Below are 21,661 nucleotides of genomic sequence, written 5' to 3'. Positions count from 1 at the left end.
TAAGGAGAAAGTCCCTTAGAGAAACCAGGTTCTGTTTTAGTTCTCAGACACAGGCTGAAATCTATTACCAAAGTACATTCCAGGTAAATATGAAACTCGGGAGATGACATTGTACTCAGCTTGTGTTTGTGTCATCAGCTTATCGTCACTGTATTCAGCTTACTCTTACTTGCCAACGAGGCCCTGAAGTCTCACCAGGACCACACCTGCAATGTTGGATGTTTTCACGGGCTTCACATCTGTAGAGCACAGAGGGAGTCACCCTTCGGCCGGTGGACAGTCAAGCAGCTGTCAGCACATGGGCAGTGTGAAACTGCTAAGTGGAGGTGAATTCTACTAAAGCTTAATAAAACACTCAGAGCCTTAAACCATTCAAGGGCTGATAAAAAGTACGCAGAGCTATGAGATCTGAGCCACAGAAATGCAATCAGGTAAATATTTTAACCTGTTATTAAGTGCTATGACTTTAAAAAAACATTTAAAAATGTTTAATGTGATTTTTCTAAAGCATAACTGTAAAAGAAATACTATCTATATAATCTTAAGAAATAGAAAATGTTTTTACAAGTCAATTTCCACCTACTTGTGGGAATGAAAACATATATAAATATGATAAAGCCTGTTTGTTAATAATTCCCCCAAATTTTTAAAACTAAAATTGATTTGTTTGCTGAATAGAATTAAAAATTTTTCAACCTATCAAAAGCACTTATTTAGACATATTGGTGGATAAAGTCCCCTCCATCCCCATCAGAGAAGTGTTTCTTACCTTTAAAGAAAAACAGTACTTACTGAAATGGAAAAAAAAAATTGCATTTTGTATGTAAGAGACGATTCTAGTTTTTCCCCAATATTTCTGTATCATTTTATGTTTCTGAGGGTACTTATTTAGAAAATAAGCATATCACTTTCTTATTTTCCTTTGAAAGTGTATATAATCTATATAGTATCATGATTAGGGTGGACAGGGAGACAGAAGAGCCATTTTTCTTTGTAGATAAAAAGCATTCTGTATGATATATAATAAATTGATTTTTACATTAAAGCAAAGCATGTTGCAATTTTTCTTTTTTGGCTCAAAGAAGTTAAAATGTGTGTAGTATTCCAAGTGACCTATCACTCAGGGATTTTTTTTTAACCAATAAAATGATATTTACACAATTAATTTCAGATGTTTAATTCTTCATTTCAATGAGCAGTGGACTTTTAGGTAATGTTACCTAAACATAGTAGTCAAATACCAAGTTGAATTATTTCAGAAGATGGTCATTCACCTGAAAAAGTTAAGACCAATTAGATAAGAAAAGCCAAAACAATCACAACAAATTACTATACAGCATAGAATAACTGAGGAAGGAGCACTAGATTGGAGTCAAAGATATGAGGCAGGAATGGTACTTGCCCCTGAAAGCCAGGACTGTCCCTTCATAGATGCCTGACCACATCAAGGTGGCCACCTCCACTCAGGAACAGGGATGTAAATGAGACTTAAGGGCCGATCACAGGTTGGTGGCTGTCAATGTGGAGAGCAGAGTTGTGACTTAAGGAAAACAAGATAGGTCTCAAAACAAAAGATATAAGAGATGTGCTTGGAATCTCGTTAAAAAGTCACCTGAGGTCCTGGGTAGTAGCAATGGAGTCTTCAAGGACAATCAAGCCCCAGACCTTGGTGATGAAGGTGGTCTGTAGAAGCCAGGCCCTGTGTTATAGCTACACATACCTGGCTCAGGTGTCAGAGGTACTGGTGAAGATCTGGGGAGATGAAGCTGCTCCAGGCCCCACTGTGGCCTGAGCAACTACACAAGTGCACTCAAAATGGCAGCCACCGTCCTCTGCCTTGAAGTCCCCCAGGACACTCTCCATAGCCCACTTTAACCAGGGAACACAGGAATGAGAATTCTGGGCACAGGTGTTCAGCCTAGCCAAGCTGACACATTAATAAAGCCACCACATCCTGTTATAATAGCAAAACATATGCCTGCAACATTGACAAAATGATTCTTCGCCTGATCAAACTTTAGTTAGGATCCTGAACCTTCTTGGCTCACCTGTATATTTCCTTATCAACTCAGCATTAGCAGAACTCTAAGTCATATCAATGAGAACCCTCCACTCTCAGTATCTGATTATCCTTGATATCTAATCAGGTTTTTCATCCTCTTCATCCTCTGCCAACTCCCAGGCGTCTGATTATACTGGCCTATCACCAGCAAGAATCCTGTTAGGCTTACCTAGAATCCCCTGGCTCGATATTTTATTTGTGATTTTTTATCTACTGATTCCTATCCTGCTCCCTGGCTATAATTTCCACTTGCTCTTGCTGTATTCAGAGTTGAGCCCAATCTTTCTCCTCCTTTGCAAAATCCCCTATCAGTGGGCCCCCACCTACCACAATGGGCCTAAACAAAGTCAGCCTTACCAGGTTTTAGCAAGTGTCACTGAGTAGTTGTATTTTGTTTTGTTGTTTTTTAAAACACCACATAAAGAAATCCTATGGGCCCCGAACAGAAACTGAAAAGACAAGTTCCTAGCTTACTGAGCCCCAGTAAAAGGTGCTTCAGCCAATATTGACCAGATCAGAACCTCTCCCATTATCTGGGCAGTAACAATATCCATGTCATAAATAGGAGAATCAAACCATAAGTGAACAGAAAAGAAAGTACTGACCACGTACAGCTGGGCCTCCTACACAACAAATCCCAGTCTATATAGAAAGAGGTTTCCCATCTATCCTTGACTTATGCAAAGCTTTGGATTTGCATAATTTCTTTTCATGTACAAGTTTTCATAATAGCATCAAAATTATCCTCTCATTGACCCTTAACCTATATATTCTTGGCACTCAGACTGCTCTCTACCCCACTTTCACTCACATAGTGCATTCATCTGCTTCTGTGAGAGGCCACAGCTATACTGGCCTAAAGACACTGTTATTAGGATTCTCTGGAGAGCATACGTGCGTGTGCGCGCGCACACACACATGTACATACGTACGTGTATATGTACACACATAAATATAGATGGAGAGAGACTGCCTTTCAGCATTTGGCTCACGTGACCGTGGAGGTTGGCCAGTGAGAATCGGCAGGGCAGGTGCCAGCAAGCTGGAAATCAGGCCCTGTGTGAGGTGGTGGGGCTGCAGGCAGCCTGGAGGCACATTAAGGTTCTCACTTTAGGGAGAGAGGCATGACGACAGTGCTGTCACAGCTTGTTTTAGAAACTCTCAGTACTAAAGGGGTGGCTTCAACACAGGGTGAGGGAGGGGGACAGAAGATAAAGCTGACATGTATGGCCTTGACTGTCACTGTTAAAACGGGAGCCACCACAGCATTCAACGGGGGTGACTGGCAGATGGTGTGCACCAGCAGGCACAAGTGGAAAACCTGGGGTCACTGGGGAAAAGAGGAGGAGAAGCCGGGGGCAGAGGCATCATGGTGGCAGTTCCCCTACAGGAACCGAAGCTCTGCCGGATAGTATCGGAGCTTTCACAGGGTGATGGCAAGAAGCTTTTGCAGGGAGAGAGGAGACCAAGTTGAGGATGCTCAGGTTGGGGACAGCAGTGGGCAGAAGTGCTGTGGGCTCAGCAAGGACAGGCTGTGGAAGCACAGGACAAGAGTAGGTGGTGGACATGCTTGGTTTGAGGTCAGATACATTCCTCCAGGAGGAGTCAACAGGCAAATGCAAATATGCTGGGCCGCGGAAGCCATCTGCAGAGAGGGCAGGAAGACCATCGAGTGAAGAGAAAGCCCGGTTCTTCCCAGGGAGGAGCTCATCTAAGGAACGTGTAAGAGCATGAGCCAGAAATGGGAACTGAGGAGACAGCCAGAGACGGGAAAGGGGCATTCCAAAAGCCAAGTTAAAGAGAATATTAAACAGTCCAACGCAGCCAGGAGGTCAGGTGACAACCCAAAAAGGAGGAAAAAAAAAAAAGAAGGTGGTCCAGTCCTTGGGAGCAGCTAGAAAATTAACAGGAGGCTTGAGTGAATGGGAAGTCCTGGGCGGGGGGGGAATCAAGCAGGGAACACGAAAATCATTTGTAAGATCTGGGGATATAAAGGACAAGAGGGGTTCCTGCAAGGGCGGAGGAGCGAAGGGGCACATATCCTGGGAATCTGAGTCAAGGCGCAGGTGGCAGGTAAGGACAGATGGGCTGCAGAGGAGGAAGCAGCAAGGAAGTGAGGGAGGAGGAAGGGACACCTCAGACCCGTGGTTACCAGGGTAAAACCAGAACTCACCATCCGCCCAACACTCAGCGTACGACTTGGAACAAAGCCCCCACTGAAGGCAGCCCACCAGGGAGACCCCTGGGCCTGGGAGAGAGACGGCCCGACTCTCTCTTTGTCACAGGTAAAGGAGGTGGGGAAGGAGCTAGGGGTGGCAGGAACACAGAGAGGGGACAATCTGCTTGGCTTACCTCAGGGGTCAACCTGCTCTGCAGGGGCAGTAAGCAGGGACACAAGGACAAAGCAAATACAAGAGCTGCTGTGGAAGAGAGGCTCAGAGCACAGGGGAGCATCAGAAATGACGACTAAGGCTGCAGCCACACACAGTAATGGCAATTCCTCCATAGAAGTGGGTCCAGTGAAAGGCAGCGTTTGGTCCCCAGCTGGGATAGACCCGAAGGGCCATCCACAGCCACCAGGGTTGGGGGTGAGACAGCTGATGCTTCCCAGAGGGCTGGATGGTCCAGCCTTCTCTCCAAGCTGCCGAACACAGTGCATCATGCCCACATTCCACTACCCAACACGCCCCTCTGCAGGCTGGGCCCGGGCAGGGCAGCGCACCCTGCAAAGCTGCCTTCCACGTCCATTTGTGTGACTGTTTCATTAACATCCAGCTCCCCATTGGGCTGCTGGCCCCCTGAGAGCCATCAACACTGAATTCCCATCACACAGCAAGGGCTCCATGATGATTTGCTAAATAAGACACAACTGAACCCTTGGGGATGTTTTATAAGAGATGTCCTTCACCCCCGTGGTTGTTCAAGCTTGTAGTTTTTGCACCTTCATCAATCCAGCCTCAAAATCTGCTCTTTAAGCCTTCACCTGCCCTAGTTGCTCTTATCTGCCTCCTCTTTTACATTCCCAGAATTCTATTCTAGTTGAAGTTTTTATTGCTGCAACAGTCTCCCCCAGTATGTGGAATTCAGCCTTCGCACTGCTACCAGGTTAGTCTCCCTGAAGCACCATGTTCATTCTCTCATTCCCTACCCAAAGTTCTGATCCACAGAGTAGGTCCAAGCTTGGACCTAGCAAAATTTAATTCCCACTCATACTCCATAGTATCATGGCCTCAAATTCTGCATTTTTCTGTTTCTATATTCATATTAGTCTCTCTTCTCTCATCCTAGAAAAAAATCCTCCCCATCCTTCAAGATCTATTTCAAATGGTACCTCTCTTCCAGGAATCCATTTCCAATCACCCAACAAAATTGACCTCACCCTCTGTCAGCCCTGACAGGGCTCAGCTTACACCTTATTGATGGCACAAGTCACACAGCCTTGATGTACATTGACCTTGACATCTTACTGTCTTCTGCAGACTGAGTTCTTAATAGCCAAAATCATGTCTTATCCATCCTAACATCTTCCATGTAAGTTTAACTCAAGGATTTGTATAGTGCTCAAATATATGCTCCCTAGTCACTGGAAGCCATATAAATTCCTAAGATATCCTTCAATGGGGACAGTCAATGCAATAGCATGGAAATTCATAAAACTCCAAAGTTATCAGAAATCGTGAGTCTCAAACTAGACACACCTAAATAAAATAAGGTTATTTAACTTCACAAATTCTTTGGACATAAAAAACAGGTGTTCTTATGCTCTTTAAAGCTTACAATAATGGACTAAAACATAGCTCATTAAAAAAATTCTAAAGAAGTAGGGCTGGGGTGTAGCTCAATGGTAGAATGTGCTTGCCCAGCACACACAGGGGTCCTGGGTTCCATCCCCAGCACAGGGGGGTGAAAATCTAAAAGAAAAAGATGACAATAAAATTGGGGTTCTAAACATCTGTTTTAGGCAAATTATAATAAGCTACATCTAACTTGCATTACACAGTAAATTGTTCAGTCTGCACTCTTTAATTTATCCAATTATAAGCTAAATTACTTTGTAGATAGTCTTAAGTTATGCAGATTTTATTTCTCTAAAGTATATTCAAATGCTTTCATACATAAGATTCATACACTCAAACTTCATGAGAACAGTTAGCAATTATCATGACTATTTCTTCTCTGCTAAAGATGTTTTTGTTAAATCACTGATGAAAGTAAAATATTTGCAGATCAAATGGATCCTCCTAATAACTTTATTTTCAAAACATACCACCATTGTTACCTGAGCTATTTTCAAATCAAATTCCTCATTTAAGCAAATACACCAAAACATATTTAGATAAATGCTGAAGTTATGATTTGCAAAAAACTTGAAGACATTATGCAAGTAAAAAAATCAATTTGACTTTCAAAATCATAAGAAAAAGCAACATCCCTTGAAATTACTGAACGTCCTGAACTTTCTATTATCTAAGCAATTTCTGATACAAAGGTTAACTTTTGTGAACAAATGAGCAACAACAAAATTGCAAACTACTAGAATATTTTATTCTAAGTCAAGAGTTCCCAGGTGGAGCAAACAGAATGAGCACAGAGCTTTACAGTATGGCTTCTGTGGTTTCAGCCAATGGCAAAGACATTTTTATCATCATCTTCAGGTGGTTCAGACTGGTGGAAAAGGAAAAGGAGCACAATAATTAGTTGAAGCTCAGCTATCACCTCCTGGTCCCTTAACATTTCATAAGCCAATATGAATGCCACTCCTTTTTCCCAATTATGTCACTAACTCACACACAGAAGTTCCATGGCTATGTGGTTGCTGAGAGCTAAAGTTCCAGCTAGGTGGAAACTGCCCGAGGTCAAAATTACACTAGAAAATCTCTAAAACATCTGCCATCATCTGGAAGGTGTGCATGCCATGTCCCAACGGTCCAACAGTGAGTGTTTTTTTTGTAGTTGATGTTGTTATTGTTTTGTTTTTCTTTCTGATGTTGGAGGAAAGGCAGCCCTCTGTTGATAGAGCTGGCTTGGCTTTAGGGCACCGCTGTATGAAAATTACATGTTAATAGCCAGACTTTGACATTCAGCCCAATTAGATGCTCATAAGAGGTGGGTATGAGCTGCTGTCCATGGAGCAGGGAGTAGCATGAAGCAAGAGATTCTCCCATTCCACCCAAACCCCAAGGCTCATGCCCACTGAGAAGAACAGCAGACAGGATCACTGTGTGATCTATTTTTGCTGTGTACATCGCATGCAATTTAACTCGGGCATGGCAGACATTGCCAGTTACCTACCCAATGTCTATTCTCCCCTGTTTCCTTAGTAACAGCACCCACCCTATTTTTAGAAAGAGGGGATGGTAATAGTAACATGCTCACATTTTCACCTCCTCAGAGAGGAACTGCATGCACCCACCCTGGCAATCAGGGTAGGCCCTGGGACCCAGCTCCAGCCAATAAGATGGAACAAAATCTATTCGATTTGACTTCCATGAAAATTGTTTTCCTAATTTAAAAAGAGGGGCTGGCACATGACTTTTACCTTTTATTCATCCCCTACTTCCTACCTGGAAAGTTGGGAAAAGGAAAAAGTTTAACTCTTTGTAAACTTGGGTATTGTTTTAGCTTATTACACAAGAGTAATTCATATTCTGCAATGAATGATAAACATTCAGAACAGCCAAAGATAGAAAGTAAATTCACCCAAAATATCACCACTGAGAATGATGGCAGGTGATTTTGAGGTGCACCTTTCTGGGATTTAGACCCATTACTGTGTGTGCAGGTACATGCTCTGACTCGCGTCCTCTGTAATGCTGCAAAATCCTTGTTCCCTCCTGCTCACGGCTGCTCATCCTCTTTTGCTGGATTCACCCCCCTACCCAACTTCACACGGAAGTGTCCAGGAACGCTACCTGGGCCACATTTTCTGACTGGGTCAACCCATCCATTCTCAGGCCTGCTTTCTGTCATGAGCTTCAGCCAGTTATCCATCTTGGCTCAACTCAGATGCTGAAATCACGTGGAAAGTTTATTCTAATCAAACCTGAAGTATCCGTCCTCAAATCCAACCCTTCCCAGTCTTTGGCACCTCCTTAAATGACACCAGTGTCCCCCCAGTTGCTTGAGCCCTAAACATTGTCCCCAACCCTGCCTTTTTACCACCACCACATCCAATCCATCAATAATCCTTCCAGATCCTTCTGCACTGCCCACATCATCCAATTCCCGACCCTTAACACACATAACCCTAATGAGAGTCCTTTGATCTTTCCCCTTGTGGTACCAAAAAATAATTAAAAAATAATAATCACAAAGCCCAACTTTGGTGACTTTTTTTTTTTTAAGATTACCCACTTAATTTCCTGTTAATGAGATAAAACAAAACTCTTTAAAAAATCAATATCTGCACTCTAAGGTAAATGCAACTATATTCCTATGAAGACATTTTACAAATGGTCTCCTTAAGAAATCTAGTTCAGACTTGTAGACTGAAGACAATCTCAAGATTGGCGTCTGTAAAAAGCCCTACTGTGAGTACTGGGGAGTGATCCTGGAGAAATCACATTGTTATATTGTCTATCATGTGCAAGGACAAATATGTAACAACAAACCCCCCATCAGTGTGTACAACTATAATGCACCAATAAAAATTGTGTGGGGGGAAGAAGCCCTATTGTTAAATGCTGCGAGAATGAACAAAATAATAATCAAAGAATCCAGCTGAGTGGGAGAGCTGCTGTCCTTACAGACATTATTACCAAGAACAGAGGCTGCTGTACACGTTCTGTCCTTGCTCTGTGGGCCTCCATAATAATGCCACCAGGAAACTCCTCCACATTGTGACTTCAGGCTTCTTTGACTACCTCCTCTCCACCCCCATCACTCCCCCTTCCTCGCCCTCCCAAGGTCTTTGGCTCCAGCCCCAACAACTAAATCAGTTTGTAGTTAACACCCTCACAGCGTCTTCTGGAGGAAATCTCTCCTTGCCTCTTTCTGACTAAAATGTGGCTGACTTCTGAGGGCACCACCTGCCCGACACCTTGTGCCTCAATTATCTTTCTTGGATATCCCATTAGGGGTTGAGCATTCTGAATCTGAAACTCAAAAAGTTTCAGAGCATTTCAGATTTTGGATTTTTGGATCGGGAAAACTCAATTGGTAAAGCCTCATGGAAATATTCCAAAATCCAATCCCTGTGAAATCTGAAACCCTTCTGGTGCTAAGCATTTCAGATCAAGAACAATGGACCTGGGCGCTAAGGTTGTGGCTCAGCGGTAGAGCACTCACCTAGCACGTGCGGGGGCCCTGGGTTTGATCCTCAGCACCATGTAAAAATAAATCAACACAATAAAAGTATTTGTCCAACCTATAATCTACAGCACTTTCCAAAGTTATCTACTAGTCAGGTAACAGAGACCACCTCGACCTCAGGGTCCTGAGAATGACCAGACCAGCAAAAGCCATCTTGTGATCACCAGACTGACAGAACCCTCATATACCTCCCCACATCCACCCCTCACTGATCTCCTTTAAAAAGTCTGAGAACCCCAAAGGAACCTCTGGCCAAATGACCCACATTCTCCCTTGAATGTGTATTTCTTGCTTTCCTACCTACATCGCTGCGCCTCTAATTCACACACCCTTAAATTAATCTCCATAATGTTTTTCAAAATTTCACTCATTCCGAGTCAAGATCTCCCGCTTGCCAGGAACTTTCTCAGAACTTCTCCAGTGAGAACTAGAGAAGGACTCCTCCACTCAGCCCACCACCTTGGGACTGTGACTGCTGATGCCAAAAGCCCAGAATCTCCTGTGTCTGTCCTGAGACCCAAGTAAGGTCCTGTCCTGGTCCTGCAGTTCCAGAAATCCAATTCTCAGTCCCCCAAACCCCAGCACTGCCTCATTTATTTACCCCAGGGGAAGTAGGGAAGGTCTCCTCTGTAACCAAAGACTTGGAACAAGCTTCTGGGGTCAAAAATTCTGGCCCCACTTGTGCTTGTCCTTGGGACATGGTAAAATACTGTCTGGGTCCCACAGCTACAGGGAAGTGGTTATCAGTGCTATAAGCCCCAACACCACCTAAATCACCACACAGGACTTAGGGAAGGTCCCCTTTGTGTCCCACAATCTAGAAACCAAAGTTACTGATATCACAGACCCCAGTATTACTTGTGATCATCCTATGGGACCTGAGAAAGTCCCTTCGCATCCTGTGGCTGCAGGTGGCAAGATCCAAGTATCTCCTCCATTCATCCTAAGTGAGCTCCTTTACATCCTATGGCTCTGGGATCATGGTTGCTGATACCACAAGCCTTGGACAGCTACTCATCCAGTAGGACTAGATACAGTCCCTTCCACATCTCACCCAACTAAAACCAGGGCCAACTGCTGCCACAGGAACCAGTTCCATCAATACTCAACCCTGTGGGACCTGAGAACAGGCACCTATGCAAGCCTTATATCCACTGCAAAGTCAGTCACTTTCATGAACCACTGTAGTCGAGGCTACTGTAGCATTTATAGGCACTGTGGATATCAATCACAGCCAAAGGAATTATACTGAGGCTACGATTTTGAACTCCCTTATAATCTAAACACTTACCCAATGGACAGCCTACATCCCATTGACAGAAAATCTACTAAATTGGAAGAGGTGTCTATTATACCAGATGCACAGACATCAACATAGGGACATAAGAAACATGAAAACTCCGAAAGAACACAACCATGCTCCAGAAACAGATCTCAACTGGAAAGAAATCTGTGGACACCTGAAAAGGAAATTCAGGGTCCTGAGAATGACCAGATCCTAAGGGAACCCAGTGAGAGGTAAGAAAATATGAATAATACAAAGAATTGAAGAAGAAAAAAAAAAGGACATAAATGAGAAATTCATCAAAGAGAATTTATTTCAAAAATTCAGAAATCTTAGAGTTAAAATTTTCAATCAATGAAATAAAAATATAAGTGAAGAGCTTGCAGATTAGAATAAGCAGAAGAAAGAATTTCTAAACTCGAGGAGAAAATTTCTGAATTAACCCAGACCGAAAACAAACAAAAGAACGAAGAAAGCCTACTTTTGGTACACCATTAAGTGAACAAATATATGAATTATGAGAATTCTAGGAAGAGGGAAAGCACTGAAAACCTATTTCAATTATAATACCTTAAAACGTGCCAATCTTCAGAGAGATGGATGTACAGACAGGAAAAACTTACCCCACTGAAACCTCTGAAACTGTGAGCCAAAAAATCTTTCCTCCCTTATATTGTTATTAATCAGGCATTTTGGTCTCAGTGATGAAAAGCCGACTATCACAGTCATGTTATTCAATTTCTATGCATTGACATACTTTCCATTTTTCTTATTGATTTGTAGTTTTATTATATTGTGGTCTGAAAAATACGTTTATGATTTCAACTTTAAACAATTTTTTCAGGGCTGGGGTTGTGGCTCAGTGGTAAAGCACTCGCCTAGCATGCGTGAGGCACTGGGTTCAATTCCCAGCACCACATACAAATAAACAAAGGCCCATTGATTTGTTGCCTAACCTATTATCTATTCTGGAGAATGAGAATGTGTATTCTGCTGCTGTTGGGTGAAATATGTTTTGGTAAATGTCGATTAAGCCCATTTGCTTTATAATATGATTAACATATTATTTCTTTGATGATTTTCTGTCTGCATGAACTGTTTACTGAGGAAAATAGAGTATTGAAGTCCCCAGCTATTATTGCTATTATTTCTCTTTAGATCTAATAGTATTTGCTTTAAATATTTGGGTAGTCCAGTACTGAATGCATACATAAGTACAATTGCTATATCTTCTTGCTGAATTGATCCTTTATCAGCATATAAAGACCCAATTTTTCTTTTCATAGTTTTTGATTTAAAGTTTGCTTTATCTGATATGAGTACAGCTGTTCCTGCTTGCTTTTAGTTTCTCCTTGTGTGGTATTATGTTGTTTCAACCCTTAACTTTCAGTTATCTGAAAGTATATCTTTACCAGTGAAGTGAATTTCTTGTAGGCAGCATATAGTTGGGTCTTGTGTTGTCAGTTGAGTTAGTCTGTGTCTCTTGATAGGTGAATTTAATCCATTTACATTCAGGGTTATTATCAATTGATATGAACTTCATCCATTTTGTTAATTGTTTTCTGCTTGTTTTGTATATTTCTTTAACATTTATTTTTGTAATTTGCAGTTTTTATATCATGCTAAGATTCTCTTTCATGTATGTTATTCTAGTGAGTCTATGCTCATGTACTTTCTTGATGATGGTTATCATCATTTTGTTTTTAGTATAGAACTAGAACTCCCTTAGGCACTTCTTGTAGGGCTGGTCTGGTAATAATGAATTCTGTCAGATCCTGATTACCTGGAAAAATGCTTTATTTCTTCAATTCTGAAGGGTAGTTTTTCTGGACATAGTAGTCTTGGTTGGTATGTTTGTTTGTTTGTTTCAACTCAAGACTTCAAATACATCATCTCATTCTGTACTGGACTGTGAAGTTTCTGCTGAGAAATCTGACAGTCTAATAGGTGTTCCTTTGTATGTGACTTGATGCTTTTTTTTTCTTGATATTTAAAAGATTCTCTTTGAATCTAGATTCAGCCAAAAAAGACCTTCACCAAGGGCATTTGCTATTAAAAATATCAAAACTACAAGACAAAATAGAATAGTCTCCATAGCTGGGGAACTTCAACACTCCACTTCCCTCAGTAAACAGATCATATCAACACAAATTCAACATCTGAGTTGGCTCATATTATAGAGCAAACGGACCTAATAGATATTTACCAAATATATTTCACCAAGAGCAGCAGAAGACATATTCTTCTTGTTCTCCAGAATAGATCATAGATCGGGCAACAAATCAAAGATCAAAAAATGTTTTAAAGTTGAAATCATAAATGTATTTTTCAGACCACAGTGCAATAAAACTACAAATCAAAAAGAAGGTGGAAAGTATGTCAATGCATAGAAATTGAACAACATGCTCCTAAATGACCGTGTGAGCTTTCCTTCACTGGGACCCAAATGCCTGATTAACAACAATATAAGGGAGGAAAGATTTATTTTGGCTCATGGTTTCAGTCTATGGTGGGTGGCTCCATTGCTTTAGGCCTGAGGTGACGCAGTACACACAGCAGGATTTGGTGAAGAGAGGCTGTTTCTTGTGGCTAAGAAGCAGAGAAAGTGTGAACAGGAAGGGGCTGAGGAGAAGAAATACCGGTTCAGGGCCCACCCTTAGTAACGTACTTCCTCCAAGAAAGTCCCACCTCCCAGTAGTGCATCCTATTATCTGATGAGGTCACAGCCCTCCTAATGTAATCATTTCCTCACATCCCTACATATGAACATGGCTGTGTTGGGAATTAATCATTCAGCACGTGAGTCTTTGGAGAACATACTAGACCCCAACTAAAACAATGACCAATGAATAACTGAAGAAATTAAAGGGAAATTAAAAAATTAACATGATAGTACAACATATGAAAATCTGTGTGATACAGCAGCTGGGCACAAGGGCACATGCCTGTAATCTCGGTACTTAGGAAACAGAGGCTGGAGGATTGCAAGTTCAAAGCTGGTCTCAGCAACTTAGTGAGGCCCTAAGCAACTTGGACCTTGTAGCAAAAAAATAAAACAAAAAAAGAGCTGGGGTTGTAGCTCAGTGGTTAAGTGTCCCTGGGTTCAATCTCTGGTTTTTTTTTTTTTTTAAAAAAAACAGAAAACAGAAAAACTGTGGATGGAATACAGCAAGTGCAGTATTATGAGGGGAATTCTAACAATAAATGCATACATCAAAAAAAAAAAAAAAATCTCAAACAATCTAACCATTCACCTGAAGGACCTGGAAAAGCAATAACCGACTTAAAACCAGTAAAAGAAAAGAAATGATAAAGATCATAAATAGGAGCTGGAGATACAGCCCAATGAGAAGAATGCTTGCTTGGCATGTGTGAGGCCCTGGGTTCAGTCCCCAGCAGGGCAAAATAAGCAAGTGAATAAACAACATCAAGACAAAAAAAGTAAGAAGAGCAATGAAAGTCGATTTCTTGAAAGGTTAAACACTGACAAACATTCAGCTAGACTAACCGAGAGAGAAGACTCAAAATCAGAAATGAAAAAGATATTACAACTGATATCATGGAAATATAAAGGATCCTAAGAAACCACTATGAACAATTATAAGTTAAAACCCTGGAAAACCTAGAAGAGATGGATAAATGTCTGAACGCATACAACTTATCCAAATTCAATCAAGAAAACAGAAAATATAAACAGACCAATAATGAGTAACAAGATTGAAGCAGTAATTCAACAAAAATCTCACATCTTAAAAAAAAAAAAGAACAGGACATGATTTCATGTTAGTCATCTCTTCATCACTGTGACCAAAATACCTGACGATAACAAGTTAGAGGAGGAAAGATTTAAGTTCTTAACTTATCTTTCAGGAAGAGCCTCCCAATTCCACTCAAGAAGAATTTGGAAGCAGCTCTTTAAGAACGGACATGTGCAAAAGCTAGCTTGATCGACCAATGACCTTTTGATGTCACAAGGTCAAAATCCGCCATGCAGAACCCATCCCCCAAACAAACATGCAACTTATAAAGATGCAGGATGATCATTTACAACTCCCCATAAAGAACCTGAAACTCCCTCCCCACCATCCAACCAACACGTGACTTCTCCCCTCTCCCTTCAGGCATAGCCTCTCACTGCCAACTGAATGAGGAGCCGATTTGAACATTACCATCTCCTGGGCTTCCTTGCTGGTTGATTAGGCAAAAAAACTTCTTTGTTTTGAGAAAACTCCATGCTACAGGTTGGGCTTCTGTGTAACCTGAGCAGTAAGCCTTTGCTCAATGTCAAAAACATCAGAGTGTCTTTTAGTGCCTGTTTCCTCCCACTCCAATTCACATCTACTGAACAATGTAAATCTTTGTACCTACCTGCAGGATGCAATAATAAAACCGGCCTTTGGTTTTCCTTATGAAGGCTCTGTGGGATTTAGCCTGGAAGAAATCGATCCATCTCTTATTATCGTCATATTAAGCAATTTAAAAACAAGAACATAATCTATGCATACATATATATCACAAATCATTCAATTACTTGCTAATGAACAAGCAGAATCCATGGCAACCCAGGTTATCAACACAAGAAGTTAAGTTTTCACTCGATTCTATTTTATGCATTATCTTTGTCTACACTACTGGGCTATAAACTGTAAGAAGGACTTCATAACCCCCATTCAAAGCACCAAATCCCTAACTCCTTGTACCTCTTGTGTCAGGGGCTGAAACAATCTAGTCCCAGAGATGTCCACTCTATTTCCTTAGAAAAATATGTAGAGTCATTACTGAGATGAAAAACATGACAGACAGTCACCACAGACAGGCATCCAGATCAAGATGAACCTTTAAAAGATTCTCAGGGCTGTTGTACATCACGCACTTAGCCCAGGAAGCACTAGGTTCCTACTAAAAATAAAAATCAAGTCACACTATCCCGCCCTTTCCGGGCGCCATGTGCTCTGCAAAAAAGGTCTAGGTGATTCTGAGCAGCCTGTGCCCCCTCCATCTCTGGTTCCCGGAGGTTCCTCGAGAGAACCCAGGGTCCCCAAGGAAGACAAAAATGGCATGGTTTAGCAGTTCAAGAATGCTGTGAGAGCACTAACGATCCCGCTGAAATAACTGGTCGGCCCGTCTGAACATACAGAGGTAAAAGCCAACGGAGCCTTCATAGGCAGTGGCCACAGGACTGAAACGGGGCTTGGGAAAGTCAGTCAGGACTCACCCGTTGCATTGGTCACCCGGCAAAGGGAACAAACGGTCACCATTTGCACGGGATACCACCTTGGCAGAGAACAGACATCACAGGCGGAGGAGATAACTTCATTGAAACCAACACGACAGGTGTGTAATCCCCTAGCCATCTCTCTCCACACAGCGGGGAAACCTTAAGAGCCCCTCCCAGCTCCCCCGTAAGGGCCCCTCCCAGCTCTCCTGTGAGCTCCATAGCCAGACCGAGGGAATCAGGAGTGGCGCGGGACTCACGGCGCGGAACTCCCGGCTACCGCTCCCACCAGTGCTGACAACTGAGGTCTCTTGCACCAGCTACAGGGGGCGTGGCTACTGGAGGGCAAGCAAATTCGCTGGGGGTTCTCAGCCCCAAGCTCCACAAACTTAGGGTCTGAGGGAGGCAAACAGGGAGCGTGTGCCCAGGCGTTCATGAAAACAGGGCTCCCAGGAGCAGCAGACCTGGTGTGTAACCAGTATTGTGGTGAGCGTCACAGGTGAGCGGGGCCTGGCTTGAGGAAACACAAGAGAAGGCCCTAGGCACTCAGGATTGGAGACCTGCCCAGTCTGGGGCGAAGAGCTGCTGCACAGTGAATGGTTGTCCCACCTATTGAGAGGAGAAGCTTGGCCCAGTGGGCACAGCTCCACCTACTGGAAGAGAAGTTAATCGAACTCTATGACTGCATTTTTTTTTCTTTTTCTTTCATTTTCATTTTTTTGTTGGTGTTGTTGTTCTTTAACTTTTTTAAATGTTTTTAATTTTTTTATTTTATTATTAGTATTATTTCTTTAAATTTTAATTTTTTTTATTATCATTATTATTTTTTAAAAATTTCTTTCTTTTCTATTTTTTTTCTTTTGTCTTTTCATTTCTTTTCAATTTTCTTATTCCCCCTTCCTTGAATTCTACCTGCCTACTCTCATTCTCTTTAGTGACTTCTTCCCTTCCCTTCTAATATACTTCCTCCCAAGCATCAAATAAATTTATAAGAATAAACAGTAACTCAGCAGTCAAACAGAACAAGAAGTAACATGAGCAGCATAAAAAAGCAAGGAAGAAAAGGAGTACAAACAATGAAGGACAGCCTAAATATTCAGGAGGACCTAGAGTCATTAGAAAAATGGTCATATAAAGATCTCAAGGAATACCTTAGACAGATGGAATGGAACCTTAAAGAGGATATGAGACAGCAAATCCAAACAATGAAAGAACACATTGAAAGTGAATTACATAAACAGATAAAAGAAGAGGTTAAGCATCTTTATCAGGAGATAGAGATTATAAAAAAAAAATCAAACAATAATTCTAGAAATGAAGGAAACGATAAACCAAATTAAAAACTCAATTGAGAGTATCACTAACAGAATGGAGCAAGGAGAAGCCAGAACGTCAGATAATGAAGACAAAATATATCATTTTGAAAAGAGTCTAGCCAACTCAGAAAGGCTGGTAAAAAAATCACGAGAAAAACATCCAAGAGATATGGGATAATATAAAAAAAACCAAACTTACGAGTCATCGGGATAGAGGAAGCTACAGAGATTCAAACCAAGGGAATGAGTAACCTGCTGAATAAAATAATTACAGAAAATTTTCCAGAAATAAAAAAGGAAACAGATATACAAATTGTAGATGCATACAGGACACCGAGCACACAAAATCACAGTAGACCAACGCCAAGACACATTGTTATGAAGATATCCAATATACAGAACAAAGAGAAAATATTAAAAGCTACAAGAGAAAGGAGGCAGATTACATTCAGGGGTAAACCAATAAGGTTAACAATGGATTTTTCATCACAGACGCTGAAGGCGAGAAGATCCTGGAACAACGTATTTCAAACACTGAAAGACAATGGATGCCAACCAAGAATTCTGTATCCAGCAAAATTAAGCTTCAGGTATGACAAGGAAATAAAAATCTTTCATGATAAACAAAAGCTAAAAGAATTTGCAGCCAGAAAACCAGCATTGCAAAGCATCTTGAGCAAAACACTACACGAGGAAGAAATGAAAAACAATAACCAAAACCATCAGTGGGAAGTGCCTCTGTAAAGACAGAGGGCGGGGGAAAGCTAATCATGGAGAAACAAACTAATTAAAAAAAAAAGAAGATAAATAATCAAACATGGCTGGAAGTACAAACCATATATCAATAGTAACTCTAAACGTTAATGGCTTAAACTCTCCAATAAAGCGACATAGGCTGGTAACATGGATTAAAAAAACAAATCCAACAATATGCTGCCTCCAGGAGACACATCTGATTGGAAAAGACATACACAGGCTGAAGGTGAAAGGTTGGGAAAAAATATACCACGCACACGGTCCTCGTAAGCAAGCAGGGGTGGCCATCCTCATATCGAATAAAATCGACTTCAAGACTAAGTTAATCAAAAGGGATAAGGAAGGACATTATATACTGTTAAAAGGAACCATTCACCAGCAAGACATAACAATTATCAATATTTATGCACCAAATAATGGTGCTGCGACATTCATAAAACAAATTCTCCTCAAGTTCAAGAATCAAATAGACCACAACACAATAATTATGGGTGACTTCAACACACCTCTCTCACCATTGGACAGATCCTCCAAACAAAAGTTGAATAAAGAAACTATAGAACTCAATATCACAATCAATAACCTTGACTTAACTGACATATATAGAATATATCAACCATCATCAAGTGGATATAATTTTTTCTCAGCAGTACATGGATCCTTCTCAAAAATAGACCATATATTATGCCATAGGGCAACCCTCAGTAAATATAAAGGGGTGGAGATAATACCATGCATTTTATCTGATCATAATGGAATGAAACTGGAAATCAATGATAAAAGAAGGAAGAAAAAAATCCTACATCACATGGAAAATGAACAATATGTTACTCAATGATCAATGGGTTACAGAAGACATAAAGGAGGAAATCAAAAAATTCTTAGAGATAAATGAAAATACAGACACAACATATCGGAATCTATGGGACACAATGAAAGCAGTTTTAAGAGGGAAATTCATCGCCTGGAGGTCATTCCTCAAAAAAAGGAAAAACCAACAAATAAATGAACTCACACTTTATCTCAAAGCCCTAGAAAAGGAAGAGCAAAACAACAGCAAATGTAGCAGAAGGCAAGAAATAATTAAAATCAGAGCGGAAATCAACGAAATTGAAACAAAAGAAACTATTGAAAAAATTGACAAAACTAAAAGTTGGTTCTTCGAAAAAATAAATAAGATCGACAGACCCTTAGCCATGCTAACGAAGAGACGAGAGAGAACTCAAATTACTAACATACGGGATGAAAAAGGCAATATCACAACAGATGCTACAGAAATACAGAAGACAATTAGAAATTATTTTGAAAACCTATATTCCAATGAAATAGAAGGTAGTGAAGACATCGATAAATTTCTTAAGTCATATGATTTGCCCAGACTGAGTCAGGAGGATACACACAATTTGAACAGACCAATATCAATGGATGAAATAGAAGAAGCAATCAAAAGACTACCAACCAAGAAAAGCCCAGGACCGGATGGGTATACAGCAGAGTTTTACAAAACCTTTAAAGAAGAATTAATACCAATACTTTTCAAGTTATTTCAGGAAATAGAAAAAGAGGGAGCTCTTCCAAATTCATTCTATGAGGCCAACATCACCCTGATTCCAAAACCAGACAAAGACACCTCAAAGAAAGAAAACTACAGACCAATATCTCTAATGAACATAGATGCAAAAATCCTCAATAAAATTCTGGCAAATCGGATACAAAAACACATCAAAAAAATTGTGCACCATGATCAAGTAGGATTCATCCCTGGGATGCAAGGATGGTTCAATATACAGAAATCAATAAATGTTATTCACCACATCAATCGACTCAAAAATAAGAACCATATGATCATCTCGATAGATGCACTAAAAGCATTCGACAAAGTACAGCATCCCTTTATGTTCAAAACATTAGAAAAACTAGGGATAACAGGAACTTACCTCAACATAGTAAAAGCTATCTATGCTAAGCCTCAGGCTAGCATCATTCTGAATGGAGAAAAATTGAAGGCATTCCCTCTAAAATCTGGAACAAGACAGGGATGCCCTCTATCACCACTTCTATTCAATATAGTTCTCAAAACACTGGCCAGAGCAATTAGACGAAAGAAATTAAAGGCATAAAAATAGGAAAAGAAGAACTTAAATTATCACTATTTGCGGAAGACATGATTCTATACCTAGAAGACCCAAAAGAGTCTACAAAGAAACTACTAGAGCTAATAAATGAATTCAGCAAAGTGGCAGGATATAAAATCAACACGCATAAATCAAAGGCATTTCTGTATATCAGCGACAAAACTTCTGAAACGGAAATGAGGAAAAACACCCCATTCACAATATCCTCAAAAAAAATAAAATACTTGGGAATCAACCTAACAAAAGAGGTGAAAGACTTATACAATGAAAACTACAGAACCCTAAAGAGAGAAATAGAAGATCTTAGAAGATGGAAAAATATACCCTGTTCATGGAGAGGCAGAACTAACATCATCAAAATGGCGATATTACCAAAAGTTCTCTATAGGTTTAATGCAATGCCAATCTAAATCCCAATGGCATTTCTTGTAGAAATAGATAAAGCAATCATGAAATTCATATGGAAAAATAAAAGACCCAGAATAGCGAAAGCAACTCTAAGCAGGAAGTGTGAATCAGGTGGCATAACAATACCAGATTTCAAACTATACTACAGAGTAATAGTAACAAAAACAGCATGGTACTGGTACCAAAACAGGCGGGTGGACCAATGGTACAGAATAGAGGACACAGAGACTAATCCACAAAGCTACAACTATCTTATATTTGATAAAGGAGCTAAAAGCATGCAATGGAGGAAGGATAGCATCTTCAACAAATGGTACTGGGAAAACTGGAAATTCATATGCAACAAAATGAAACTGAATCCCCTCCTCTCGCCATGCACAAAAGTTAACTCAAAGTGGATCAAGGAGCTAGATATCAAATCAGAGACTCTGCGTCTGATAGAAGAAAAAGTTGGCTCCGATCTACATATTGTGGGGTCGGGCTCCAAATTCCTTAATAGGACACCCATAGCACAAGAGTTAATAACAAGAATCAACAAATGGGACTTACTTAAACTAAAAATTTTTTTCTCAGCAGGAGAAACAATAAGAGAGGTAAATAGGGAGCCTACATCCTGGGAACAAATTTTTACTCCTCACACTTCAGATAGAGCCCTAATATCCAGAGTATACAAAGAACTCAAAAAATTAGACACTAAGATAACAAATAACCCAATCAACAAATGGGCCAAGGACCTGAACAGACACTTCTCAGAGGAGGACATACAATCAATCAACAAGTACATGAAAAAATGCTCACCATCTCTAGCAGAGAAATGCAAATCAAAACCACCCTAAGATACCATCTCACTCCAGTAAGATTGGCAGCCATTATGAAGTCAAACAACAACAAGTGCTGGCGAGGATGAGGCGAAAAGGGTACACTTGTACATTGCTGGTGGGACTGCAAACTGGTGCGGCCAATTTGGAAAGCAGTATGGAGATTTCTGGGAAAGCTGGGAATGGAACCACCATTTGACCCAGCTATTGCCCTTCTCAGACTATTCCCTGAAGGCCTTAAAAGAGCGTACTACAGGGATACTGCCACATCGATGTTCATAGCAGCACAATTCACAATTGCTAGACTGTGGAACCAACCCAGATGCCCTTCAATAGATGAATAGATAAAAAATGT

The 21,661-nt window shown here is 40.7% G+C and overlaps 1 protein-coding gene across 1 annotated transcript in view; it reads right to left on the bottom strand.

Moving 5' to 3' along the window:
* Positions 1-15,026: 15,026 nt before the first annotated feature.
* Positions 15,027-21,661, bottom strand: part of Sycp2l (synaptonemal complex protein 2 like) — a 106,511-nt gene continuing 99,876 nt past the window's right edge. Inside the window, exon 32 of the mRNA XM_071613860.1 lies at positions 15,027-15,089. Within this exon, the coding sequence (XP_071469961.1) occupies positions 15,065-15,089 (25 nt within the window). The 3' untranslated portion in view covers positions 15,027-15,064. The remainder of the gene's footprint in view (positions 15,090-21,661) is intronic.

The sequence above is a fragment of the Marmota flaviventris genome, chromosome 6 (assembly GCF_047511675.1).
Source record: "Marmota flaviventris isolate mMarFla1 chromosome 6, mMarFla1.hap1, whole genome shotgun sequence".
NCBI lineage: Eukaryota > Metazoa > Chordata > Mammalia > Rodentia > Sciuridae > Marmota > Marmota flaviventris.
The sequence above is the reverse complement of the archived record's forward strand: the minus strand, read 5'-3'. Positions and strand labels throughout refer to the sequence as shown.